The 23285-nt window shown below is 36.7% G+C and overlaps 2 protein-coding genes across 5 annotated transcripts in view; both read right to left on the reverse strand.

The window, feature by feature from the left end:
• The window catches only part of LOC106872816 (putative methyltransferase-like protein 24), a 32138-nt gene extending 28284 nt beyond the window's left edge, over positions 1-3854 (reverse strand). Inside the window, exon 1 of one of the 3 annotated variants that reach the window (XM_014919949.3) lies at positions 3424-3854. In XM_014919949.3, the coding sequence (XP_014775435.1) occupies positions 3424-3516 (93 nt within the window). In that variant the 5' untranslated portion in view covers positions 3517-3854. Of the gene's footprint in view, positions 1-1854; positions 3304-3423 lie in introns of those variants that run through there. The other 2 variants (XM_014919940.3, XM_089357791.1) reach the window with 2 other exon arrangements.
• Positions 3855-6481: 2627 nt separating this feature from the next.
• Positions 6482-22812, reverse strand: LOC106872802 (putative methyltransferase-like protein 24). 2 transcript variants are annotated; one of them, XM_014919928.3, is made up of 6 exons: positions 22570-22812; positions 18313-18377; positions 17694-17822; positions 14605-14679; positions 10298-10433; positions 6482-9270 (listed from the first exon to the last, which is right to left on the reverse strand). In XM_014919928.3, exons 1-6 carry the CDS (start codon positions 22573-22575, stop codon positions 8974-8976), a joined length of 708 nt encoding a protein of 235 aa, XP_014775414.1. In that variant the 5' UTR covers positions 22576-22812; the 3' UTR covers positions 6482-8973. The 2 variants fall into 2 exon arrangements, with proteins under 2 accessions (XP_014775414.1, XP_014775406.1); XM_014919920.3 differs by having other exon boundaries at positions 22471-22811.
• Positions 22813-23285: the final 473 nt, after the last annotated feature.

Below are 23285 nucleotides of genomic sequence, written 5' to 3' on the forward strand. Positions count from 1 at the left end.
ATGATGTAAATATGTTCATAATTCAAAAGACGATGAAATTAATAGGGAAAGTCTGAAGGCTGTTTTGCGTAAAATTATTAAGTGTATGTAAATTTCATCCGTCTAATTGGCTATAGAAATGCTTGTGCAAAACATTTTGCGCTGCCCTGATTATACATAGCAGGGTAATCCCTTTTATCAGGAGCTAGGACGGCAATTTGTGATGAAGCAATTGCTGGTGATCTGTTGCTACACAGTTTTGCCAGAATTCTATCAGATTGGGCAGAAGATGTTGATGCACCATTTTGCATTATGTTCAAAGTAACTTCTGGAATGTGGTGAATTGCTGCAGTCTGTTGCTGTCATTTTAAACCGGTTGCTGTCTTTCCCCAGCAAACTCTCTTCTTTGGAGGCATAATCTATGTATATATTAAACAGAACAACAAAAGTTATAATAGATGGCAGTGTCAGTACTTTTCACATATCTGTAATTTCTCAGATTAACACCCGCACGATTACCCAACCCTAATCCTAAACCTAACCCTAGCACTAACCCTAAACCCTAACCCTGACTCAAAAACCGTAACCGTAACCCTAAACCCTAACCCTGACCCTAAAACCCTAGTGAAAATCATGGTATATTTACAAAACATTGACGAACATGAGTTATATTTTACTGAATGATTGTGTACTTGCACGTGTATGCGTTTGAGAGAGCGAGAGAGGAAGAGGTAGAGAGAGGGGGAGAAAGGAATAGAGGTAGTTAAAAGTTTTCTTATGATGGCTTCTCTTCACTGCCTATTACTTCATTAGAAGTCTAAGGATGCACATAAGAACATAATAGAGAAAAATGAAACAAATATGGACGACTTGCTCCGAAACACTACCGAGTGGGGAACACTTCTCAAAAATAACCTGCAGTTGTTTCCTTCAAAATTCCTACATGCTCGAAATGTACATACATCAAGGTATATTTGTAGAAAATTTCACGAAAAAATATTCATTTTCCTGGAAGTTAAGAGGAATTTAGGTGGAATTTCCGAAAATTGTCCCCCATCCCCTCCCAAAACACTTTCACCGAAAATATTCGGAATCTAAATAATAAATAATATATGCATAGAAAATTTCATAAAAAAATATTCATTTTTCTGAAAGTTATGACCTTCCAAAGTCGGTGGGTACAACTCTAGTTATGCCACATTGACGAACATGAGTTATTTTTTTGTGAATGATTGTGCACGTGTATGCGTTTGAGAGAGCGAGAGAGGAAGAGGGGGAGAAATGAATAGAGATTGAGAACAATGTGTATGTTGTTGTCACAGGTCATGTATGTGTGGTTGTGTGTGTTTTTACGTATCTATGTTATGAAAAATAGGTAAAGAATACTGAGATGAAAGTTTAATCTATGACTTTGTATGTATCACTTTCTCTCTCTTTCCCTCTCCCTCTTTTACTCTTATTCTCTATATTTTTATGTTGAGCGCGTGCGTAAGAATGGCGTCCCAGGTAGCAGGGATGAAATATAAAAGTTGCTAGAAACAACAGCCAAATCTCCCTTAAATCACACAAAGTAAACGGAATTTTAAAAATCTAATTACTGCACTGAAAAGTTCAGATCAAGAAAATTCCATTGATGTAAAAATTTTTACGAAAAAGTGGAAAATGTGGATTTCTATAAACATTCAAAAAGGCTTCACACAAACACACAATTTCAGATTTATATATTAAGATTTTATAAAGACTTCATGGTTTGTCTTGCGACCTAAATGCTGGTCATTTCGCTCGTCACACCGAGCTAAACCTAATCATTAAGCGGGTCCTGGCTCGGGTTAATATCTCCTCAGTTCTGGAGCCATTTCTTGCAAATGGTCTTACCTTTTGTCCCTGATTAAGAAATAGGTGCTTCATCTGGGACCACACAGTCTGTGAATCCTTTGCTCCCTCCACATCCTGGATGCTGTGATAAATGGGAAGGTCACTACTTCCGAAGATGAACCGAACAAAATCCTTAAGTATCGGGACTTGTCAGTGAACCATTTCTTCTGGTCGGTGGCGTTTGAGGCGTTGGACCGCTAACAGCAAAGTTCTTGTCAACGTTGGCAGCTCGCCTTGCCAAGGTGTCGAGTGATGCCTGTGAGGGTGTTTGGTTGTTCCAACGCCTTAACCTCACAATCGCCTGCAATAATGCCGCAAGCATTTTGGCTTGCATCAGTAGGTTCCATTGAATATTGTCGTGTGCTACCAATTGCAGCACTTAGTGTTGAAGTGATGTTTTCTTCTTTCTTTTTCTTCCTTTCTTTCTCTTTTTTTTTTCTTTTCTGTCTTCACTCATGCTTGTGTTTTCTTCGGTTTTGGATTTGTATTTTAATGTATTTTTGTGTGATATATGTATCATATGTGGAGGCGCGTGGCTTAGTGGTTAGGGTGTCAGCATCATGATCGTAAGATTGTGGTTTCGATTCCTATACCGGGCGACGCGTTGTGTTCTTGAGCAAAACACTTCATTTCGCGTTGCTCCAGTCCACTCAGCTGGCAAAAATGAGTAACGCTGCGATGGACTGGCGTCCCGTCCAGCTGGGGAACACATACGCCATTGAAACCGGGAAACCGGGCCCATGAGCCTGGTTAGGCTTTAAAAGGGCGCATTTATTATTTATTTATATTATATCATATACATACGTGTTATATATGATAATTAACTTATCTAAATTTTCAATAGCTTGGTTTCAGATGACAAGAAGGGTATTCGAGTGTAGAAAAATCAGTGACAGTCGTGAATAGGGCTATGTTACTTGCTTTATCGACACATGATTTGTGTCCGAGACATATTGCAAGTAAGGGGGCCTACTACTCCCTTCTAGCAGTTGGCAGTACCAGTAGATCAATGGTTTCTGAGTAATTTTCCTTCTTCGGTACTGGACAACCGCCTGGCTCGAGACAGTAACCAGCCAACCTTAGCCACAGTATATACTTATCGAAAGCGACTATCAACGCTGATCTCGTTAGGAGAAAAACAACTAGTTTTAAATTTCTTATAAACCAGCTAGAAAAGATGTTCCCTGGCGTTAAAAAGTAATAACATAGTTCTATTAAGGACTGCCACGTTATATTACTATTCAGTATTGTTACTACATAGGTCTCAATCAGAGATTTAAAGCTAATTATATATCTATATATATTATAAAGAAGAAAACATACTCCAAACACCTTTGAAGTCATTCAAAATTACAGTATGTCGTGTCTATATTGTGTCCTCCGTTTTCTACGGGTGATTGGTTGTGTGACGTATACTCGACAACTTTACCATATGTTTGTATGTATGTGTGTGGCGTGTACGTACGTAACATATGTGATAAAGAGTTAATAGTATGTCAAGGTTAGTTTAGTAAAAGAAAAAAATCACAAATAGCCACAGAACAATGGTTATTTATAAATTTTACGTACCGAAGAAGATTCGAAATACTTCCAGTAAATTATAAGATATACAAAAAAGCCTCCTGTTATCAGGATGTAAACTTTTTTTCTATTTTCAATCATTTCGAGACCAAGTCACTACTAATAAAATTCAAATGCTGGTTTACGATAAATTATCGAACAGCATGGTCTGCTTATCTTTTCCGATAAATTATAGCGGTGGGAATAATTTATTAAATTACTGCTAACAAGTTTGGGTTTTTTTATCTCCATTATTCCACTTCGCATTTTTTTCTTTTCTTGCTGCGATTTAAAATTATTTTACGGTTGCTTTTGTAGATATTTTGGTTTTCGGTTCTACTAAAGTGTGTTAATAGGTGATGACTACGTTGACATGTAAGATATTAAAATATAGACATGTATAAATTGATTCTAAGTTTTATTTATTTCTTTTTCTCCGTCAAATATTTAAAATGATAAGTATATTAGAAAATTATAACTTCAAAAGATTTGTTTTATTTTCTTCGTATATTTGTCGCTATTTTCTTCATATATTTGTCCTTATTTTCTTCATTTTATTCATATATTTTTCTATAACTATTCCATTTCCATTTAAGTTGCTTATAAGAAAAAATATTGTAATATTTGAAAGAGGCATAATTTGAGATATGGAAACAGTCCACTGAATGATCTCATTTCTATACAGGTATTATTTCATTTCATTTCCCCTGGGAAGAAGGTCAATTCGACCCAGAGAACATAAGAATTTTCTAGTGAATGTAAAGGGACATAACTTTAGGTTACAAAATAACTACAATTCTACCTTATTGGAGTTGTCGTTCATGCTTGTGCACTAACTACTTGGAATAACCAGTTGCTCGAAACATCAACTGATCCTACAAGCTATTGTATTCATTTCTAATATGTGATGGCAGCCATTAAAAGAAGGTGGCTGAGTGATAAGAAGTTTCCTTCCCAAATACATAGTTTCGCATTCAGTCCCACTGTGTAGCATCTTGGCCAGGTGTCTTCTACCATAATCTCGGGTCGACCAAAGCCTTATGAGTGGATTTGATTGACGGAAACTGAAAGAAGCCCGTCGTATATATGCCTATGTATATATCTATGTGTGTGCGCACCTTTGTGTCTGTGTTGTTCACACACACACACACATAATGCCTGATAACTGGTGTTGGTATGCTTACGTCCCCGAAACTTAGCAATTCGGCAAAGAAATCGATAGAATAAAATAAGTCCTGGGGCCGATTTGTTCGACCAAAACCCTTCAAAGCGGTACCACTGCATGGCTGCAGTCAAATGACTGATGGATGTAAAAGATAAAAAGATATTAATTTAGCTTTCTCTCTCTCTCTCTCTCACTTTCTTTCTCCTTAATGACCGCCAGCAAGATTTCCATAAAACCAGATTCTCTGGTGATCAACTCCTCTCTGTCACCTACCATGGGGCTCTTGCTTTTGGAAGATGCTGGTGATATTGTCGTCCGCATCTGGAATTTGAATCACCAATCAAAACTTCTATGGCCTCCTCCCGTCTTTCATCTCTTGAATCAGTGGCTTCCCATTAGATCACGTTATTTTTTATTTAAAGTAATATTCGTGACACGTTACAGGCCTCCGAGGCTGGTAAAAGGGAGAGGAAAAGGTTACACCAACCAATTTTCCATGAAAACGTGTTCTGATATGAGGAAATATCACTTAGCTTGGTAACAGATGACAAGGACAGAGTGTAGAAAAATCAGCCTTAACAAATTCTATGTATTTTTCTGCAATGTATGGATAATTTATCTTGATCACGCTATTTATAGCATTATCACGCGTTTGAGAAATAAATTTATTTCTGTATCTTACAATACATCTCAACGATTCTAAAGACAAACTTTGTTTGTTTACTTTCATCGTAAAGTTGAATTTAACGTTAGCGTCTTATGAAGCTAAATGTATAAGTTCTAAAATTGCAGAAGAATTCGTTGCTGGGCAGTTTAGTTTAATGGTAAAACACTTGACATGTAATCACAGAAATGTGAGTTCGAGTCTCATGGCTGGATGGCAACGTATTTTTCTGCAATGTATGGATAATTTATCCTGATCACGCTATTTATAGCATTATCACGCGTTTGAGAAATAAATTTATTTCTGTATCTTAACAAATTCTCTCTGATCTATGGAAAAGTGGACGTTAAAAAGATTAAAATGCTTACTTACATCCGCCAACCGAATTAGCCCTTATTTTGGGTCGAAAGGCTATGAGCTTTTCAGGATAATTTGAGATTTTAGGCTGGTAAAGAAATTAGTACAATGTGACTTGCAAGAAAGGCAATATTTAAATGAAATAGGGCGGCAAGTTGGCAAAATCGTTAGCACGCTGTGCGAAATGTTTGGCAATATTTCGTCTGTCTTTATGTTCTGAGTTCAAATTCCGCCGAGGTCGACTTTACCTTTCAGGGTCCATAAATTAAATACCAGTTATGTACTAGGGTCGATCTAATCGACTGGCACCCTCCCCCAAAATTTCGAGCCTTGTGCCTAGAGTATATATGTATATTGACCGCTAACTCCAAAAGTTTTTTAATTCTATCTCAATTTATTTCCTGGTGTTCCCTTCTGTTGAAGAGTGTAGGCTCGAAACGTAAAAGACTCATCTTCCCAAGTGTCAAACTAATATATACGTGTATATATATATATATATATATATTATGAGAGACAACTTCCTGTTACCAAAGAGTTACTTAGCTTGACATTATTATTTGCTATATTAATTTGAGGTGGGGAAAATATAGCAGAAAATATTATTCAGAATATGACCAGGAAATATTTACGTGATGTTGTGGAAACAAACAGCCTGGTATCATTGCTACACAGGTAGATGATTTCTGCTTTTCGGGTTCAGAGCTCTTCCAGACCCAAGTTATAAGTAGGCTTCATAAATTATTTAAAGGCAAGTCTGAAGAAATAGTAGAGTTCCAGTATATCAGATTAGATATTAAAAAGAATGGTCAGAATATTAAACTTGGACAAGATGAATATGTAAAGGAATTAAAATATATCACAATAAAAAATAACAGAAATGGTTGACATGGCAGAAGCATGTATATTTTATAGAAGATTTTTATTAGAATTGCTTCAGTTAGAGAATAATAATGAAAAACATAAAATTGCCTAGCAAGACAGACAATTCTTGCCTGTTTGATACAGTACACTAAATTTTAGACAAAAGGCTTCACACAGAGATGGCCATCCTGGGAAGAATGATAGGCAAAAAGGAAATTGCAGAGATTTCATGGAGTCCAACAAATGTACAAATTACTGACACCTTCACAAAGAAAGGGATAGCATCCTTTAAGATTCTTGAGTTTATAATAAAGCCTAAAGAATCTTCAGTATACAGGCATACCTTGGCTTAAGTCTTCTCGATTATACATCAGTTTTTAAAAATAATGTATGGAAAAATAAAAATCAAGTCATGTCATTTTAGTTGATTTTACGTCTGTTCACCACAAATATTGGAATCGTAAAATTACTAGAAAATCGTTAAAAACACATAAAATCATGTTACTGTACAATAAATAAGAATAAAAGGATATAAAATCATATCAAAATACGTACAGTAAATGTTAAGATACACACCATAAAGTAGTGTAGCTTAGTGAATGCATCGAAGAACAGCCAGAGTCAGATGTAAATATTGACAATTTACAGCCATCTACATCCACGATGTAAACCACCAAACTGTATGTACGTATTGGTAAATTTTAAATAATTTAGTTTTTTTTTTTACTATTGCAAATAATAATAATTACTGAATTTGTTTTTTAAGCTTAAAAAAAGGCTTTTATGTTACCATGTCTTATTGCAAACCGCATTCATAAAGTGTCCATGATGTATGGTAAACACAGCCAAATTGTATTCGTAAATTTAGATTGCTTCTTTTTTACTGTACTGTATTAAAAAAATTTTTTTATTGCTTGTTTGTAAGCTTAAAATAGGTCTTTATTAACCATGTATTATTGAAAATGTGTTCATAATTAAAGTACAGAACTGGGAATGTTTATTATCAGTTTAGCCTAGAGACAGGTAAATTCGGCCTAGCCTAGCCGAAAGAGAAGTTGATTTGACTTAAGTCATGTCTCCTGGAACCAATTAATGACATGGGGTGAGGTGTGCCTGTGATTGTTAAAGTTACATTCATTTCCCTTTTTCAGCTGAAAGCCTGGTACTAGCATTTAATCTCAATTGCCTGTCACCCATAAAAAAAAAATGAAAAAACAGGAAGATATAGTGCCAAAAGTATAAGGAAGATAATTCATTCCAAATTATGAGGGGACTGTAAACAGAAAGTGAAGGATGCACAAGGTGTAAAAAAGAGGTTTCTTGATTTGGTTGTCTCACTAGTAATACAATGTTAACCCTACTGCATTTAAAAATGTTTATTTTAATAATGTCTGTGTGTGTGTGTGTGTGTGTGTGTTTGTTAGTTCCCACCATACAACACTTGACAAGTGTTGGTTTGTTTATGTCCCCATAACTTAGTGGTACAGCAATAGAGACGCTCCAAACGAGCACCTGTAACCTCATCCACAGTCTAATGACTGAAACAAGATTAAAGATTCAAGATCAAAAGTACAGAGTTTTTCAAATTAAGTCCCTTATAAATTTGTTCAGCATCATATACATCAAATTCTGCCTCAACATTTTCACCACCAGGTGAAAATGATTGTCCTACCTGTAACCTCTAACCAACAATACAGCTATTCACAATTTGTGATGTCAATTTTCCCAAAAAGAAAATTTATATTTATATATATATATATATATATCCTACTCTTGTATCCTACACATTTACAAAATGACTTTCTGAAATGAACTTCCATTATGCAGCTGAGGAGTACATTTTCATTGCACATCTTATGTGGTGTTCTCACTACATAAATAAATGAAGTTTGTACGAAACGTACGTACTGCTATAACCTAATGCATTTTTGTTGCTTTTCTTCAAATTTTATTCACCAAATCTCTTGATTTTGTTTTTGGTTTTTACCCTACCAAATTCTGGTGCCTCAAACATTTTAAGTACCACATTTAATTTTTTGATTAAATCTATATTATTATATATAGCTACAAGTGTGGTTGTGTGGTAAGAAGCTTGCTTTCCAACCACATGGTTGTGGTTGTGGGTTCAGTCCCACTGCGTGGCACCTTGGGCAACTGTCTTCTATTGTAGCCTGATGCTGACCACAGCCTTGTGAGTGGATTTGGTAGATGGAAACTGAAAGAAGTCTGTCGTGTATGTGTGTGTGTGTGTGTATATACATATATGCATGTATGTATTATGTGTTTGCCCCCCCCCCCTGCTCCATCGCCTGACAACTGATGTTCATGTGCTTATGCCCCAAAACTTAGCAGTTCAGCAAAAGGAACTGATAAAATAAGTACTGGGCTTACAAAGAATAAGTCCTGGGGTCAATTTGTTTGACTAAAGGTGGTGCTCCAGCATGGTCGCAGTCAAATGACAAACAAGTAAAAGAAGAATATATATATATATATATATTACTGACAATATATTTTAACTAACTTTAACCATGTGGACGTTGTAACATTTGGTCAACAGAATATTTTTATGACTGACATAATTGCAGTCTTTGTTCTTCGTTATTGAGAATGTTCGGAAGTTAAGATCCATCAATTTCTTGATAATAATAAGAGCATTATGGAAAGCATTCCACTTGGACTCTGCAGTGTAATATAGCACATGAAACTCAACTAACAACTGCTTTACAAGATCCAGTTCACCGTCAGAGATTGCCTTTGTCAGGGAGCGCCATTCTGCCATCTCTATATCTATTTTCAAAATAAATATGTTCTGAAAAATTAAAGACAAAAAAAAGAAAAGATACTGAAGAAACTGTGAAACAAACACACTTTTAACAAAGCTTTTGAAATAAGAAATGGATGATGCACAAATAGTTGAATGGAGAGAGAGAGGGGGAGAGGGAGAAAGAGAGGAAGAGCAGGGATAGAAGGAATAAAGAGGAAAAAATGAAAGAGATAGGGAGGAGGAGGTAAACAGAAAGAAAGACGGAAAAAGAATGTTTTAGTGAAAGATTTGTTTCCTTTATTAGTCCTTTATATTTTGAACAATAGCCTTGCTAAATCCATTAGCCTTCTGTCTGTTCAAGACACTCTTGTTATCCTCATCATCAGGATGAAATCATGGTAATTCTTTCTGATTTTCAGTTATCAAGACTTATCAATGAATAATTGATAAATTCTGGCATTGATGATTTTATCAGTTATAGCAGTATCTCCATGATCTTTTGCAGCCTGCTGTTAAGTGTGTGAACATGTTATCATCAGCATTATTTCATTCTGATAATAAGACCAAAGAGATCTTGAAATCTTAATGGACTAATGGATTTGTCAATATGACTGTTCCTAAATAAATATAAAGAACTACTAAGGAAACAGGAAAATTCTTGAAAAGGATGAACCTCAAACACACTTTTATATAGCATGTTTTGAAAGAAAAGCTGTTCCTTCCTTACTTTCATACATACATACGTACATATATGTAGGCAGGCGCGCACACAGACACACACACACAAATAGATAAACAGACAGCTATTATATACAAATCCTTCCCAAGTCATAGTGACTCATAGGGTCAGTTTTTCAGTTTCCATGGCGTATATATTCTGTCTTGGATGGGATGCTGGCTTGTCGCAGTATCACTCATTTTCGCCAGCTGAGTGCAACAAGTTTTACTCAAAAACACAATACATTGCTTGGTCAAGAATCAAAACCACAATCTTACAATGATGAGTCCAACATCCCTAACCACTAAGCCACATGCCTATACAAATATATACATACACACATATATTTCTTACCTCTGTGTGATTTAAATACTTGCGAATGTCTGAGAGTGTCATAAACGATCTGTCACTAACAACATCCGTTTTATCCATTATTCCAATAGGATGGAAATTCATCAAAGAAAGATTTGGAATTCTTGTTTTATTTACACTGAGTAAAAGAAGAAAAAAAGAAAAAAACAAGGAAAAAATAATTTTGCTAACACATGTAAACAAAAAAGAAGCATGCATTAAAAGGAATGAGCCATAGCATGCAGGAGAGAAGACTGTACTGGTTCAAATGTATGATACAAAGGAAGCATGATACTTTTTTTTTTACTTCATAATTTAGTTAGTGAGGAAAAGATAACTCTGGAGAAAAAATTTCAGGAGTGGAAGCAAGGTCTGGATTCAAAGGGCCTCAGAGTTGATTGAACACATGCGTCCCTGCCCGTGGCTTGTACGGCTCTCACCAGCAACCCCTTTATCCCTAGTTTCTGCAATGACCAGCAGATAAGGGTACGGGGGACCTTGTCGAAGGCTTTCTTCATGTCAGAAAAGATAACTCTGCATGCGTGCATGCATGCGCGCACACACACACACACACACACACACACATACAGCTTTTGCTGACATGAAGAAAGCCTTCGACAAGGTCCCCTGTACCTTTATCTGCTGGTCATTGTAGAAACTAGGGATAAAGGAGTCGCTGGTGAGAGCCGTACAAGCCATGTGCAGGGACGCTAGCAATGAATTCAGAATACAAGAATCAATCCTCAGCCGCCTCCTGTTCATCATAATCCTCCAAACAAATAACAGATGTATTTAAGTTGGGCTGCCCCTGGAAGCTTCTTTATGCTGATGACCTTGTTCTTATAGCTGAATCACTAACAGAACTGGAGAAAAAATTTCAGGAGTGGAAGCAAGGTCTGGATTCAAAGGGCCTCAGAGTTGATTGAACAAAATCTCTTAGTAGGAAAGATGTCAAATCACAAATTCCTCCAGGTAGAAGATATGTAGAAAAGGCATAGGTAGAAACTCTATGAGGTGTACCCAGTGTAAGCTGTGGACACATGAGAGGTTCAGCAATATCAGAGGAAGCTTAACAGGGGAAATATTCTTTGTGTGTGGCAGATGCAAGGTACAGTAAACAATAGAAGTATACAGAAAATACAGACTTCATCAAATGCTAGTGGAGGATAACTAGAAATAGTTGATAACTTTTGTTATCTAGGTGACCAAGTCAGTAGTGGGGGGAGATGCTCTGAAAGCATAGCTACTAGAATAAGAATAGGCTAGGCAAAATTCAGAGGACTTCTACCTTTGTTGGCAACAAAGGGTTTCTCCTTCAAAGTGAAAGGCAGATTGTATGATGCCTGTGTGCAAACAGCCATGCTACACTACACTGAAACATGGACTGTGGCAGCAGAGGACGTGTGAAGGCTTGAAAGAAATTAATCTAATATGCTCCACTGGATGTGCAATGTTGGTGTACATGTACGACTAAGTGTATGCATCTTGAGAGGAAAATTAGGCATAAGAGGCATCAGATGTCGTGAGCAAGAGAGACAACTGTGGTGGTATGATTGTGTGATGCACATAGATGAGGACAACTGCATAAAGAATTGCTGATCTCTAACTGTGGAGGGAACTTGTGGAAGAGGTAGATCCAGGAAGACATGGGATGAGGTGGTGAAGCATGATCTTTGAATGTGGGGTCTCATGGAGGAGATGATTGTGACCTTTCGCAACTTAATGTGGTTGAGAAGACTTGTCAAATCAAATGAAATCATAGTTGTGGCCAGTGTTGGAAACATAAAAACACCCATGCTAGAGACATGTAAAAGACACCCACTACACTCTCAGAGTGGTTGGCATTAGGAAGGGTATCCAGTCACATAGAAATCATGCCAAGTTCAGACTGGAACCTGGTGCAGCTCTCTGGTTTATCAGTTCCACTCAAGCCATCTAACCCATACCAGTGAATGTCAAATGATGATGATGATGATGTGCACATGCATTTATGTTGGGGCCTCCAGTTTTTGAGAGAAAAGGAAAAAGTTACTTTCAAATAAAGAACTGGCATAAATGCATTGGAGTAGAGACTGCTAAAGATACCTAAGGACCTGGTAGTGGTGTTAACGCCTATGTTACCATATTTCTGTTGAAGTACACTGACTTTGATGCAATTAATTTCTATAATAATGGTGAATTTAGCAGAATAACTTTGCTATTTTTGAGCTGGGATTTGAAACATAAATTAACAAGAAATTTCTCGAAGAATTTAATGGAGATTGCTTTACAAAACAGGAAATTTGTATCTAAGGCCCAGGAATAGTTTCAGGTAGGTTGGGATGAAAGTAGTTAAGCAGAGTGATGAATTACATCTACTCTCCAAGAATGCAGAACACAAAGAACCAAAACAAAAAGCCAAATCATCTCCCATGAGACAACTGAGTGCATCTGTTTGGATGCTGACAATTTGGCATGGGTGACTGGACACTCAGCCAGCTTTGTTGACAGTACTTTTTGGCACTAGATACACACATACACATGAAGACAGAAAGAATGAGTGAGAGAGCGGTATTACAATTTATTAATTTACACTTTTACTTGTTTCAGTCATTTCACTGTGGCCATGCTGGAGCACCACCTTTAGTCAAGCAAATCGACCCCAGAACTTATTCATTGTAAGCTTGGTACTTATTCTATTGGTCTCTTTTGCCGAACCGCTTAGTTACAGGGACATAAACACACCAGCATCTGTTGTCAAGCGATGTTGGGGGGACAAACACATACACAAACATATACATATATACATATACACATATACGACGGGCTTCTTTCAGTTTCCGTCTCCCAAATCCACTCACAAGGCTTTGGTCGGCCCGAGGCTATAGTAGAAGACACTTGCCCAAGGTGCCATGCAGTGGGACTGAACCCGGAACCATGTGGTTGGTAAGCAAGCTACTTACCACACAGCCAAACACAATTGACATAAATATTGTTCCCCTCTTCATACACATAAAAAGAAATATGGCCACACACATAAACCAATAGAAAGAAGAGGGAGAAAGTGGAAGAAACAGTAAAACGTCCGATATCAAATAAGATAGCATTGAATCAGTGTTACCAAATGGGCAGTGCCAAAACTGCTGTGATAAAATGTCTCATCTCTAACTTCGCTATACCAATACGAGAAGTAGTGAGGACCAATCTCGCGACACAGGTTTTCATAAAAGAAACATATGAAGGACCACGACTAGTGGTAAAACACTGTATTAAAACTTGTCCATCAAACCCGTATTAGCATAGAAAATACAAAATTTTCAGTGCTACTTTGTCATGATCTACAAGGGAGATTACTTTAGGCTACTTTTAAAATTATTTTGTACATACTTAGCATTGTAAATGTACTTTTCAAAATTCTTGATAAGAAAACCATTTGTTGTCGGCACTCCGTCGCTTACTTACCACACAGCCACTCCTGCGCCTATAGAGAAAGTTTTCTGCAACACTGGTTGCTCTGTCCTATTTATCTCATATTCAAATAGTTCCATGAAACTAAATCTAAGTAAGTCACTTCATGAGCTCCAGCTCTATCACACTGACATGAGAGCTAACTTTTCTAGTTATGAAATATGTACACCAATAGCTAAAGCAAATGACACAAATCATTGTATTGTACTTTGGGGTTAGGGGCATAACTCTATTTACTACTGTGTCTGGGTAATAAACAGGTTGCACTTTTATGTTGCTTCTGTTCTTGTTGAGCTCCAAGTCAGCCATGGTTGAATAGAACTATCATCAAAAGCATTCCAACCATGACTATTTCTTCGACTCATTTTAAATATCTAGTAAGTCTTTTTTTTTTAATAGTTGGGTGTGACTATCGGGAGAAAATATATGTTTATATCAGTGTGGGGTTGTTGTTGGCACTCTGTCGCTTACGACGTCGAGGGTTCCAGTTGATCCGATTAACGGAACAGCCTGCTCATGAAATTAACGTGCAAGTGGCTGAGCACTCCACAGACACGTGTACCCTTAACGTAGTTCTCGGGGATATTCAGCGTGACACAGTGTGACAAGGCTGGCCCTTTGAATTACAGGTACAACAGAAACAGGAAGTAAGAGTGAGAGAAAGTTGTGGTGGAAGAGTACAGCAGGGTTCGCCACCATCCAGTGCCGGAGCCATGTAACATAAATTACATGTAACTGAACTACATTAACATGTAACATAAACATCAACTAAATTACACATAACATAACCTATTTGCTTCATAGATATAAGTTAAATATAGCTGCTATCACCATTGCCGCAACAACCGAAAGAAGGTACTTACAAAGGATCAAAGGAATGCACTTCACAGCTAAAGATTTTCTGCATCTCAACATCAAAACTTGACTCAAGACCAATTCTGTTGAAAGAAAGACAATATGTATATGATGTGTGTGTGTGTGTGTGTGTGCGCGCGCACGTGCATCAGTGACTCTTTGTCTTAACTTTGTATGATAGCTGTAAACAAATGTCACTGTCATACAAGTGGTGACTTTTATTTTCATTCTTCTGTGTAAAAATGCCAGGGCATGGGGAAATAATACCTTGCTTGAAAACAGCTAAGGGCATCTGGCTGTAAAAAAATCTGCCTCAACAAATAATGACTGGCCCATGCATGCATAATACAAATCGGTATTTCTGGGATGAAGAATTTTTATATTATGTATTAGCCAGAGTAGTTTCCTCATCTTAGTTGTTGCTTTTCACTATGTTTCAGCTGTGTGTGCTCCACCTTCTTCAGGTAGATGGTAATTGACCTTAGTAACCTTGTCTAGGATTGAACTTTAAACTTCTAAGCAACTTCACTGCATTAGCTAGTAGCACCTTTCTCCACTATGCTAAATCCATTTTTAAGGTTTATAAAGCTTCATTGATGTCCTATGTTGTCCCCTTACTGATTGGATGACACAATTCTACATTTGTGAGATTAGGAATTTTTATATTATGTATAGTGAAGGTGCATAGCTCAGTGGTTAGTGCATTGGGCTCACAATCATGAGGTAGTGAGTTCAATTTCTTGACCAGGTTGTGTGTTGCATTCTTAAGCAAGACACTTTATTTTACGTTGCTCCAGTTCACTCAGCTGTAGGAATGAGTTGCTATGTCACTGGTGCCAAGCTGTATCAGCCTTTGCCTTTTCCTTGGATAACACCAGAGGTGTGGAGGCAAGGTGGCTAAGTTCCTTTCGAGCGTTGGGCCACATGGAAGCAAAGTGGCCAAGCTACTGGGCTTCATGGGGGCAAAGTGGCAGAGTTCCTTTTGAGAGTTGGGCCTCATGAAGGCAAAGTGGCAGAGCTCCTCTCAAGTGTTGGGCCTTGAAAAGATGAAAGGCAAAAAAATCAAAAACTGAGTTCAGTGGAATCTGAACGCAGAGTGTAAAGATGAATGAAATGTCACTAAGCAAGTGTGTTATGTGTTAATGATTCTGCCAATTTACTGCCTTACTATGAAATATTGAAAATCAATATATTTAATTACATTAAATTACCTTTTCTTATAACAGCTGTCAAACACTACGTTATATATGGTGCATTTTAAGGGTCTCTAAACAATTGAGATCCAAATATCAAAATGTATATCATACGTGAAAAGACCTGACAAGCCAAGTGAGACCATAACCCATGGCCTATGCCAGGGGTGTAACCAGCCCACTTATGGGTACCTTTCCATCACTGGGCACTAAACTCTGCTTGCGAAGACCTGTTGAGGCAAGTGAAATCGAATCAAATTCGCAAATTCGATGACTGGCACCCGTGCCAGTGGAGCGCTGCGAGCACCATCCAAGCGTGAGTGTTGCCAGAGCAGCTGACTGGCTTCCGTGCTGGTGGCATGTAAAAAGCATCATTCAAGCATGATCGTTACTAGCGTTGTGTTGGTGGCACATGAAAAAACATTTGAGCGAGGTCATTGCCAGTGCCACTGGACTGGCTTCTGTGCAGGTAGCATGTAAAAAACACCATTTGAGTGTGGCCGTTGCCAGTACCGCTTGACTGGCCCACATGCCAGTGGCACGTAAAAGCACCCACTACACTCTCGGAGTGGTTGGCATTAGGAAGAGCATCCAGCTGTAGAAACTCCGCCAGATCAGATTAGAGCCTGGTGCAGCCATCTGGTTCACCAGTCCTCAGTCAAATCGTCCAACCCATGCTAGCATGGAAAGCAGATGTTAAATGATGATGATGACGTGGTAGCATATTTATACACTTCTTATGTTAACTCTCTCTGTATCTAACTTTTACTCCATTTCCCCCTCTCTCTTTGAGATGTAAAGTGATAAGAGAAAACAGACCAACAATTGTGTATGTGTGTGTGAATAAATATACAATTCTGTTATAAGAATTCATGCGTGTGTGCATATTTGTGTGTGTATACACATATTATTTTGTTATAAGAATTCAAAACTAATGTAGATTGTCTGGGTCAACATTTAAAATCTTACCTGTTTATAATTTTACATGATGATGGCACATTACATGTTATGATATATCTTCTATGACTGCATTAAATAAATAAAATTGTACTGAAAATTTGAACATTTCATAAATTTGAAATGCCATTTGTTTACTTTTTATATAGAGAAATTTAACTATATAATGACTATAAAGAATGATCTTCTATAATTGTATATGAATTTAAACTCAGCAACATAAAGCTGGTGTGCAGTGCAGAAAAAAATGTTGTGATCTACTATTAAAAGCTATTATCCTCCATTCCAGTGATATATACATATATATATAAGGTGATTAAAGTCAAAATAAGCAACAAGGATATCCAAAGTTAATGCAGTACGATCGTTTCATGCGACTATTTAATTAAGCAATGTAAACATTGCATCAAATATAAAATGTAGAGCAATCTTCAGCTGCACAAAAATATAGAAATTTAATGAAATTACATTTCAACAGAAGGACATTATATTATATTATAAAAATATGTCCTTCTGTCTAAATGTAATTTCATTAAAATTCTATATCTTTGTGCAGCTGAGGATTGCTCTGCATTTTATATTTGATGTAATGTTTACATTGCTTAAATAAATGGAGTCACATGAAACAATTGTACTGCATTAACTTTGGATATCCTTGTTGCTTATTTTGACTTTAATCACCTTATTTTGAAACTGTATGGATAATACCATACTAAATTCTAGTGCCTAAACCTAAGTACCATATTCACCTGAATCTATATATATATATATATATATATATATATATATAAGAGAGAGAGAGAGAGAGAGAGAGAGAGAGAGAGAAAGAGAGAGAGAAAGAGAGAGAGAGAAAGAGAGGACACATATTTATAATCATTTAAAGATACACAAAATTTAAAATAGAAAAGTATTCCAATCATTGATAAACACAGTAGGAATTTACTTACCCAAATGAGTATACCAAGCAAGGCACCATGGGAAAATATCCATTATCCAAACAAACATTCCATCCTCCATCTCCCAAAGAACCAACACGCATTATCTTGTTACACGTCACCTGAATTTGGTTCATGAATCTAAAGTAATATTCAACAAATAAATTATTAATTTTTCTTTTACATAGACATAAGAACATGATGATTATAAAAGGCTGACAAGAGACATGAAGTGAAACAACTATAACTGGGAATGAAAGGCTGCATTATTTACTTCACTCTATGAAAGGGTGTTGCTTCTACTCTACAACATTAAACAGACTGACAGAGAACCACAGGGGAAACTATATGTAACATTTCCTCATAGACCATGGAACTGGTTCTAGCCACTGTTTTTACATAAAGTCACAGCAAATCAAACCAAATGTAGTTTTAGAAATCAGAACAGCAAACAATGATTTAAATCAATGCAAGAAAAACAAATAGATAAGAAAACAGTCTTATGATGCTCATGTTGCTCTCAATATCATTAGCTTTAAAACACACGGAAGTCAGCTAAATACCATTGAAAGATTTCTTATACTATAGTTAACAAACAACAATGTGTAAAAAAGGAATCAAAGAATATTACCCATGAAATAAATCTTCAAGATCTGATGCTGATTTTGCATCCAACTCTTCTGTGGACGGTAAAATCTAAACAAGAAAACAAAATATGGAAGATGGATAATAATATATTTCAGGTGCTTTCAATGTGCAGGATTTGGGAAATTTTAAGAGCTTCACTAGTTTTCTTACTTTTATCTAATGCACCAATTATGTGAAAGCTGACAGTCTACTCTCATGTTTACCCTTAGCTGGACTACTTGCAGCAGTCACAAACAGATTATTTGATTCTGCTGATTTCTCGTGACTCTTATGTTTTCTTGACTCTCTTTTATTTGTCAAATGGGAAATTTTCCAAAAGAACTTGAAAATACTGGTCGCAATATCATCATCATCATCGTTTAACATCCGTTTTCCATGCTGGCATGGGTTGGACGATTTGACTGAGGACTGGTGAACCAGGCTCCAATCTGATCTGACAGAGTTTCTACAGCTGGATGCCTTTCCTAATGCCAACCACTCCGAGAGTGTAGTGGGTGCTTTTACGTGCCACCGGCACGAGGGACAGTCAGGCAGTACTGGTAATGGCCATGTTCAAATGGTGTTTTTTACGTGCCACCTGCACAGGAGTCAGTCCAGTGGTACTGGCAACGACCTCGCTCGAATGTTTTTTCACATCCCACCAGCACAAGTGCCAGTAAGGCGAAGCTGGTAACGATCACGCTCAAATGGGTGTGGCACTTTTTCACATAGCTATCCTCATCCATTCTCACCACATGACCATACCAGTGCAATCGTCTCTATTGCACACCACAACTGATGCTTCTTAGGTCCAACTTTTCTCTCAAGGTACTTACACATTGTCGAGTATGCACACTGACATTGGAGCATACTGGCTTCATTTCTTGCGAGCTTACGCATGTCCTCAGCAGTCACGGCCCATGTTTCCCTGCCATGTAGCATGGCTGTTCATACACAAGCATCATACAGTCTGCTTTTTACTCTGAGATAAAGGCCCTTTGTCACCAGCAGAGGTAAGAGCTCTCTGAGCAGTGCCCAAGCTATTCTTATTCTAGCAGCTACACTTTCAGCACACCCTCTCCCTCTACTGACTTGGTCACCTAGGTAACAGAAGCTATCAACTACTTCTAGTTTTTCTCCCTGGAATGTGGCAGAAGTTGTTCTCTGCACATTTTCAGTGTTTATTGCTCCTGAGCATCTGCTACATACAAAAGCTATCTTCCTAGTTAGCCTTCCTTTGATATTGTTACCCCTCTTATGTCTCCATAGCTTACATTGGGTACATCTTATAGAGTTTCTACCTATGCCTTTTCTACAGATCGAGCAGGGCCATCTACCTGAAGGGGTTTGTGGTGGTTTGTCTACCTTCCTACTTATTAGGACTTTGGTTTAAGCTACGTTGATTCTAAGGCCCTTCGATTCTAATCCTTGCTTCCACACCTGAAACTTCTCTAGTTCTGATAGTGACTCAGCAATTAGAGCAAGGTCATCAGCATAGAGAAGCTCCCAGGGGCATCCTGTCTTGAATTCCTCTGTTATTACCAGGAGGACTATGATAAATAGGAAGGGGCTGAGGACTGAACCTTGGTGGACTCCTACCTCTACCCAGAATTCTTCACTGTACTCGTTGCCAACCCTCACCTTACTGACAGCGTCCTTGTACATAGCTCACACAGAACTTGTGATAATTTTTTTACACGTTTAGGATTGGCTCGAAGGCTGCTTAGTAAGAAAACTACTTTAGTTGGAACAATTAGAAAGAACAGAGTTGAACCTCCAAGTGCTTTCACAAATGGAAAAGAAAGAGAAATCAACAGCACGATATTTGGATTTCAAAAGGATTCTATGATCCTATCTTATTGTTCCAAGAAAAATTATGTTGTCACAGTTATGAGTACAATGCACTCTCTTTACTCTTTTACTTGTTTCAGTCATTTGACTGCGGCCATGCTGGAGCACCGCCTTTAGTCGAGCAGATCGACCCCAGGACTTATTCTTTGGAAGCCTAGTACTTATTCTATCGGTCTCTTTTGCCGAACCGCTAAGTTACGGGGACGTAAACACACCAGCATCGGTTGTCAAGCGATGTTGAGGGGACAAACACAGACACACAAACATACACACACACACACATATATATATATATATATATATATATATACGACGGGCTTCTTTCAGTTTCCGTCTACCAAATCCACTCACAAGGCTTCATTTTTATTCTTTTTATTTGTGAGAAACAGTAATTCTTTATTCACCTGATAGCATATACAATGTAGCCAAGAAGTAGTGGTAGTTTGAATGAAATTTAATCAAAAGAAAATCATTGGGTCCATTGGACCCAGTTGGTAATTAGTGACACATTCTCTCTGGTAGACCAATGGTTAATGAGAAAAAAATGTTGAAAAAACATCAATACATGTGAGAGTAAAAACGGAGGGTGATTTGGGTTGTGCTAGAAACAACAGCCACACCTCCCTTGAAGTGCTCACTTTTTCCTCTGAAAATATTTACAATTTTATCCTTTATTTTTCACTGAAATGGCTCCTCCCATGGTTTTTAATGAAAAAAAAAATGGCTTAAAACAGTCCAGATAGTTATTATTGTAAGGCTTATAGCGTTAAAAAAAACCAATAACAACAAAATCACTGGTATATTAAAAAAACAGCCAAAACTCCCTTGGTTCACCTTTCCCTTTGAAAATATTTACAATTTTTATTGGTTTGGTAAATTTAACACAAAATCACTTAAAAATTACGCCGGTATATTATTAAAGAAATACAATGGAATGTAATTACAAACTTGTATGCTTACAAGCAGGCGAAGACAGACAGAGGAAGGTAGCAGGGGAAAAAGTTAACAAACATCGATAAACGTACGAAGAGATAAGTAGCAACACATGAATACGTGTGGAAATGAGTATCGTTTTACAATTAAGTATATGTATTGCTCTAGAATACGTGTGTGTGTGTGTGTGTGTGTGTGTACGTTACCTACTCCCTTTGCACAAGAGACCACATAAAAACGTTATATTCAACCAATTTTAGAATATTTTTTTACAACAGTGATTACTAAGATTAAATAACAGAGTTAATTTCCGTTCTATGACACATTTTATAGACATAAAAACAGCACACCTTAGAATTTTTGTCGACATTCGTCGATTCCACACTTGTGTAAATAACACTTTAAGAGCAAAACCAATTAAACTAACTTTACCGTTCTAAGCACATTTTATAAACAATAAAACAGCACGCCTTAGAACTGCTTACAGATATTCGGTGATTCTACACGTGTAGTGTAAATAACATTTTTAAGAACCAACAAGGGAGCCTATGATTACTAAGGTTTATTAAAATGAGTTTAATTGCTGTTTTATAGTTCATTTTATAAACAATAAAACACTATGCTTCGAACCCTTGTAAACATCCAAAATTCAGCATGTCGTTTCTACACGGTATCATCGGTTCTCTACAGGTGCTGGTCATTAACGTATATTCAACAACTCTGCCATATATATATATATATATATATATATATATATATCGTCAGAGGGTCATATATCCCAAAAAGAAGCTGACTCAAAACGTTAGAGCAGTAATGTATTTATAAGAAGTTAATTATCATTCTGGCGATATATATAATATAATATATAATATAATATATAAATATATGCATATATCCATATATATATAAGTACATACCTACATATATATATATATATATATATGTATATATCCATATATATAAGTACATACCTACATATATATATGTATATATACATGCATAAATGGGTACAGGACATCAAAAAAAAAAACCGTTAAACACAATGAGAAACGAAAACATAGAAACGAACTTTTTTTCGAACAGCGAAACAAACAAACAGAGAAACGAGACATACTACATAAAGAGAATACCCCTTCGTCTGTTGTCCCTATTTCATCTACTCTACGTTTCGAAGGCAAGGAGAATACGCGACTTCGTTGAAACAGTCCTTCCCGCAAAGCAAATAAAATAAAATTTGGAATTTTTTGCGGAGGGTGAAAGTGTTAACAAGAACAGGACAGTGAGATGTGTGTGCCCGCACGCAACCTGTCCCTGTATGTTTAGTAAAAAAAAAATTACAAATAACAACAAAATAATGGTTATTTATACATTTCCTTACCGGAGAAGGTTCAGTATGAATGCTCGAAATTATAAGATATACAAAAAGGCCAAGTATAGTCAGGATATAAGCTTTTAAACAGAGTCGCTTCTTACTTACGATCATTTCAAGACCATGTCAGTACTAACAAGTTTCGAAAGTTGGTTTACGACAAATTGCCGAAAAACATAGTCTGCTGGCCTTTGCCGGCAAATTATAGTGTTGAGAATAGTTTATAAAATTAGACCAAAATACGTTTTTCAAATTTCTATTATTCCACTTTATATTTGTTGTCTTTTTTTTTTATGCGATTTAAAATTATTTTACAGTTGTTTGTGTCAATATTTTGGTTTCCGGCTCAACTGAAATATGCTAATAGGTGATAACTACCTGTTCTAGGTGAAATAAGATATGAGTTTATTGATTCTAACTTTCATTGATTTCATTTTCTCCGTCCAATGATATTTAAAATATTATTCTTTCTATAAAATTATTCTTAAAAGATTTGACAACTGTTCATGATTTTTTCTTCCTATTTTTGTTCAAACTTCATTATATTATTTCTTTTTCTACAGTTATTTTATAGATATTCCTTTCCTATTTGGGTTGCTTTATTGGAACAAATATGGTAATTTTTAATAGAGTCATACTCTTGGGTATGGAAACAGTCAACTAAATCGTCTTATTTCTTTACAGGTATTATTTCATTTCACCTGAGAAAAGGTTTAGTCGACCCCCGAGGGCACTTGAATGCAGTGGGACGTAAATTGAATGTTACAAAATAATTTCCAGTTCTGTCTTATCGGAGTTGTCTTTCATGCTTGTAATTTTTGGTT

The sequence above is a fragment of the Octopus bimaculoides genome, chromosome 9, assembly GCF_046866305.1.
Source record: "Octopus bimaculoides isolate indiv1 chromosome 9, ASM4686630v1, whole genome shotgun sequence".
Taxonomy (NCBI): Eukaryota; Metazoa; Mollusca; class Cephalopoda; order Octopoda; family Octopodidae; genus Octopus; species Octopus bimaculoides.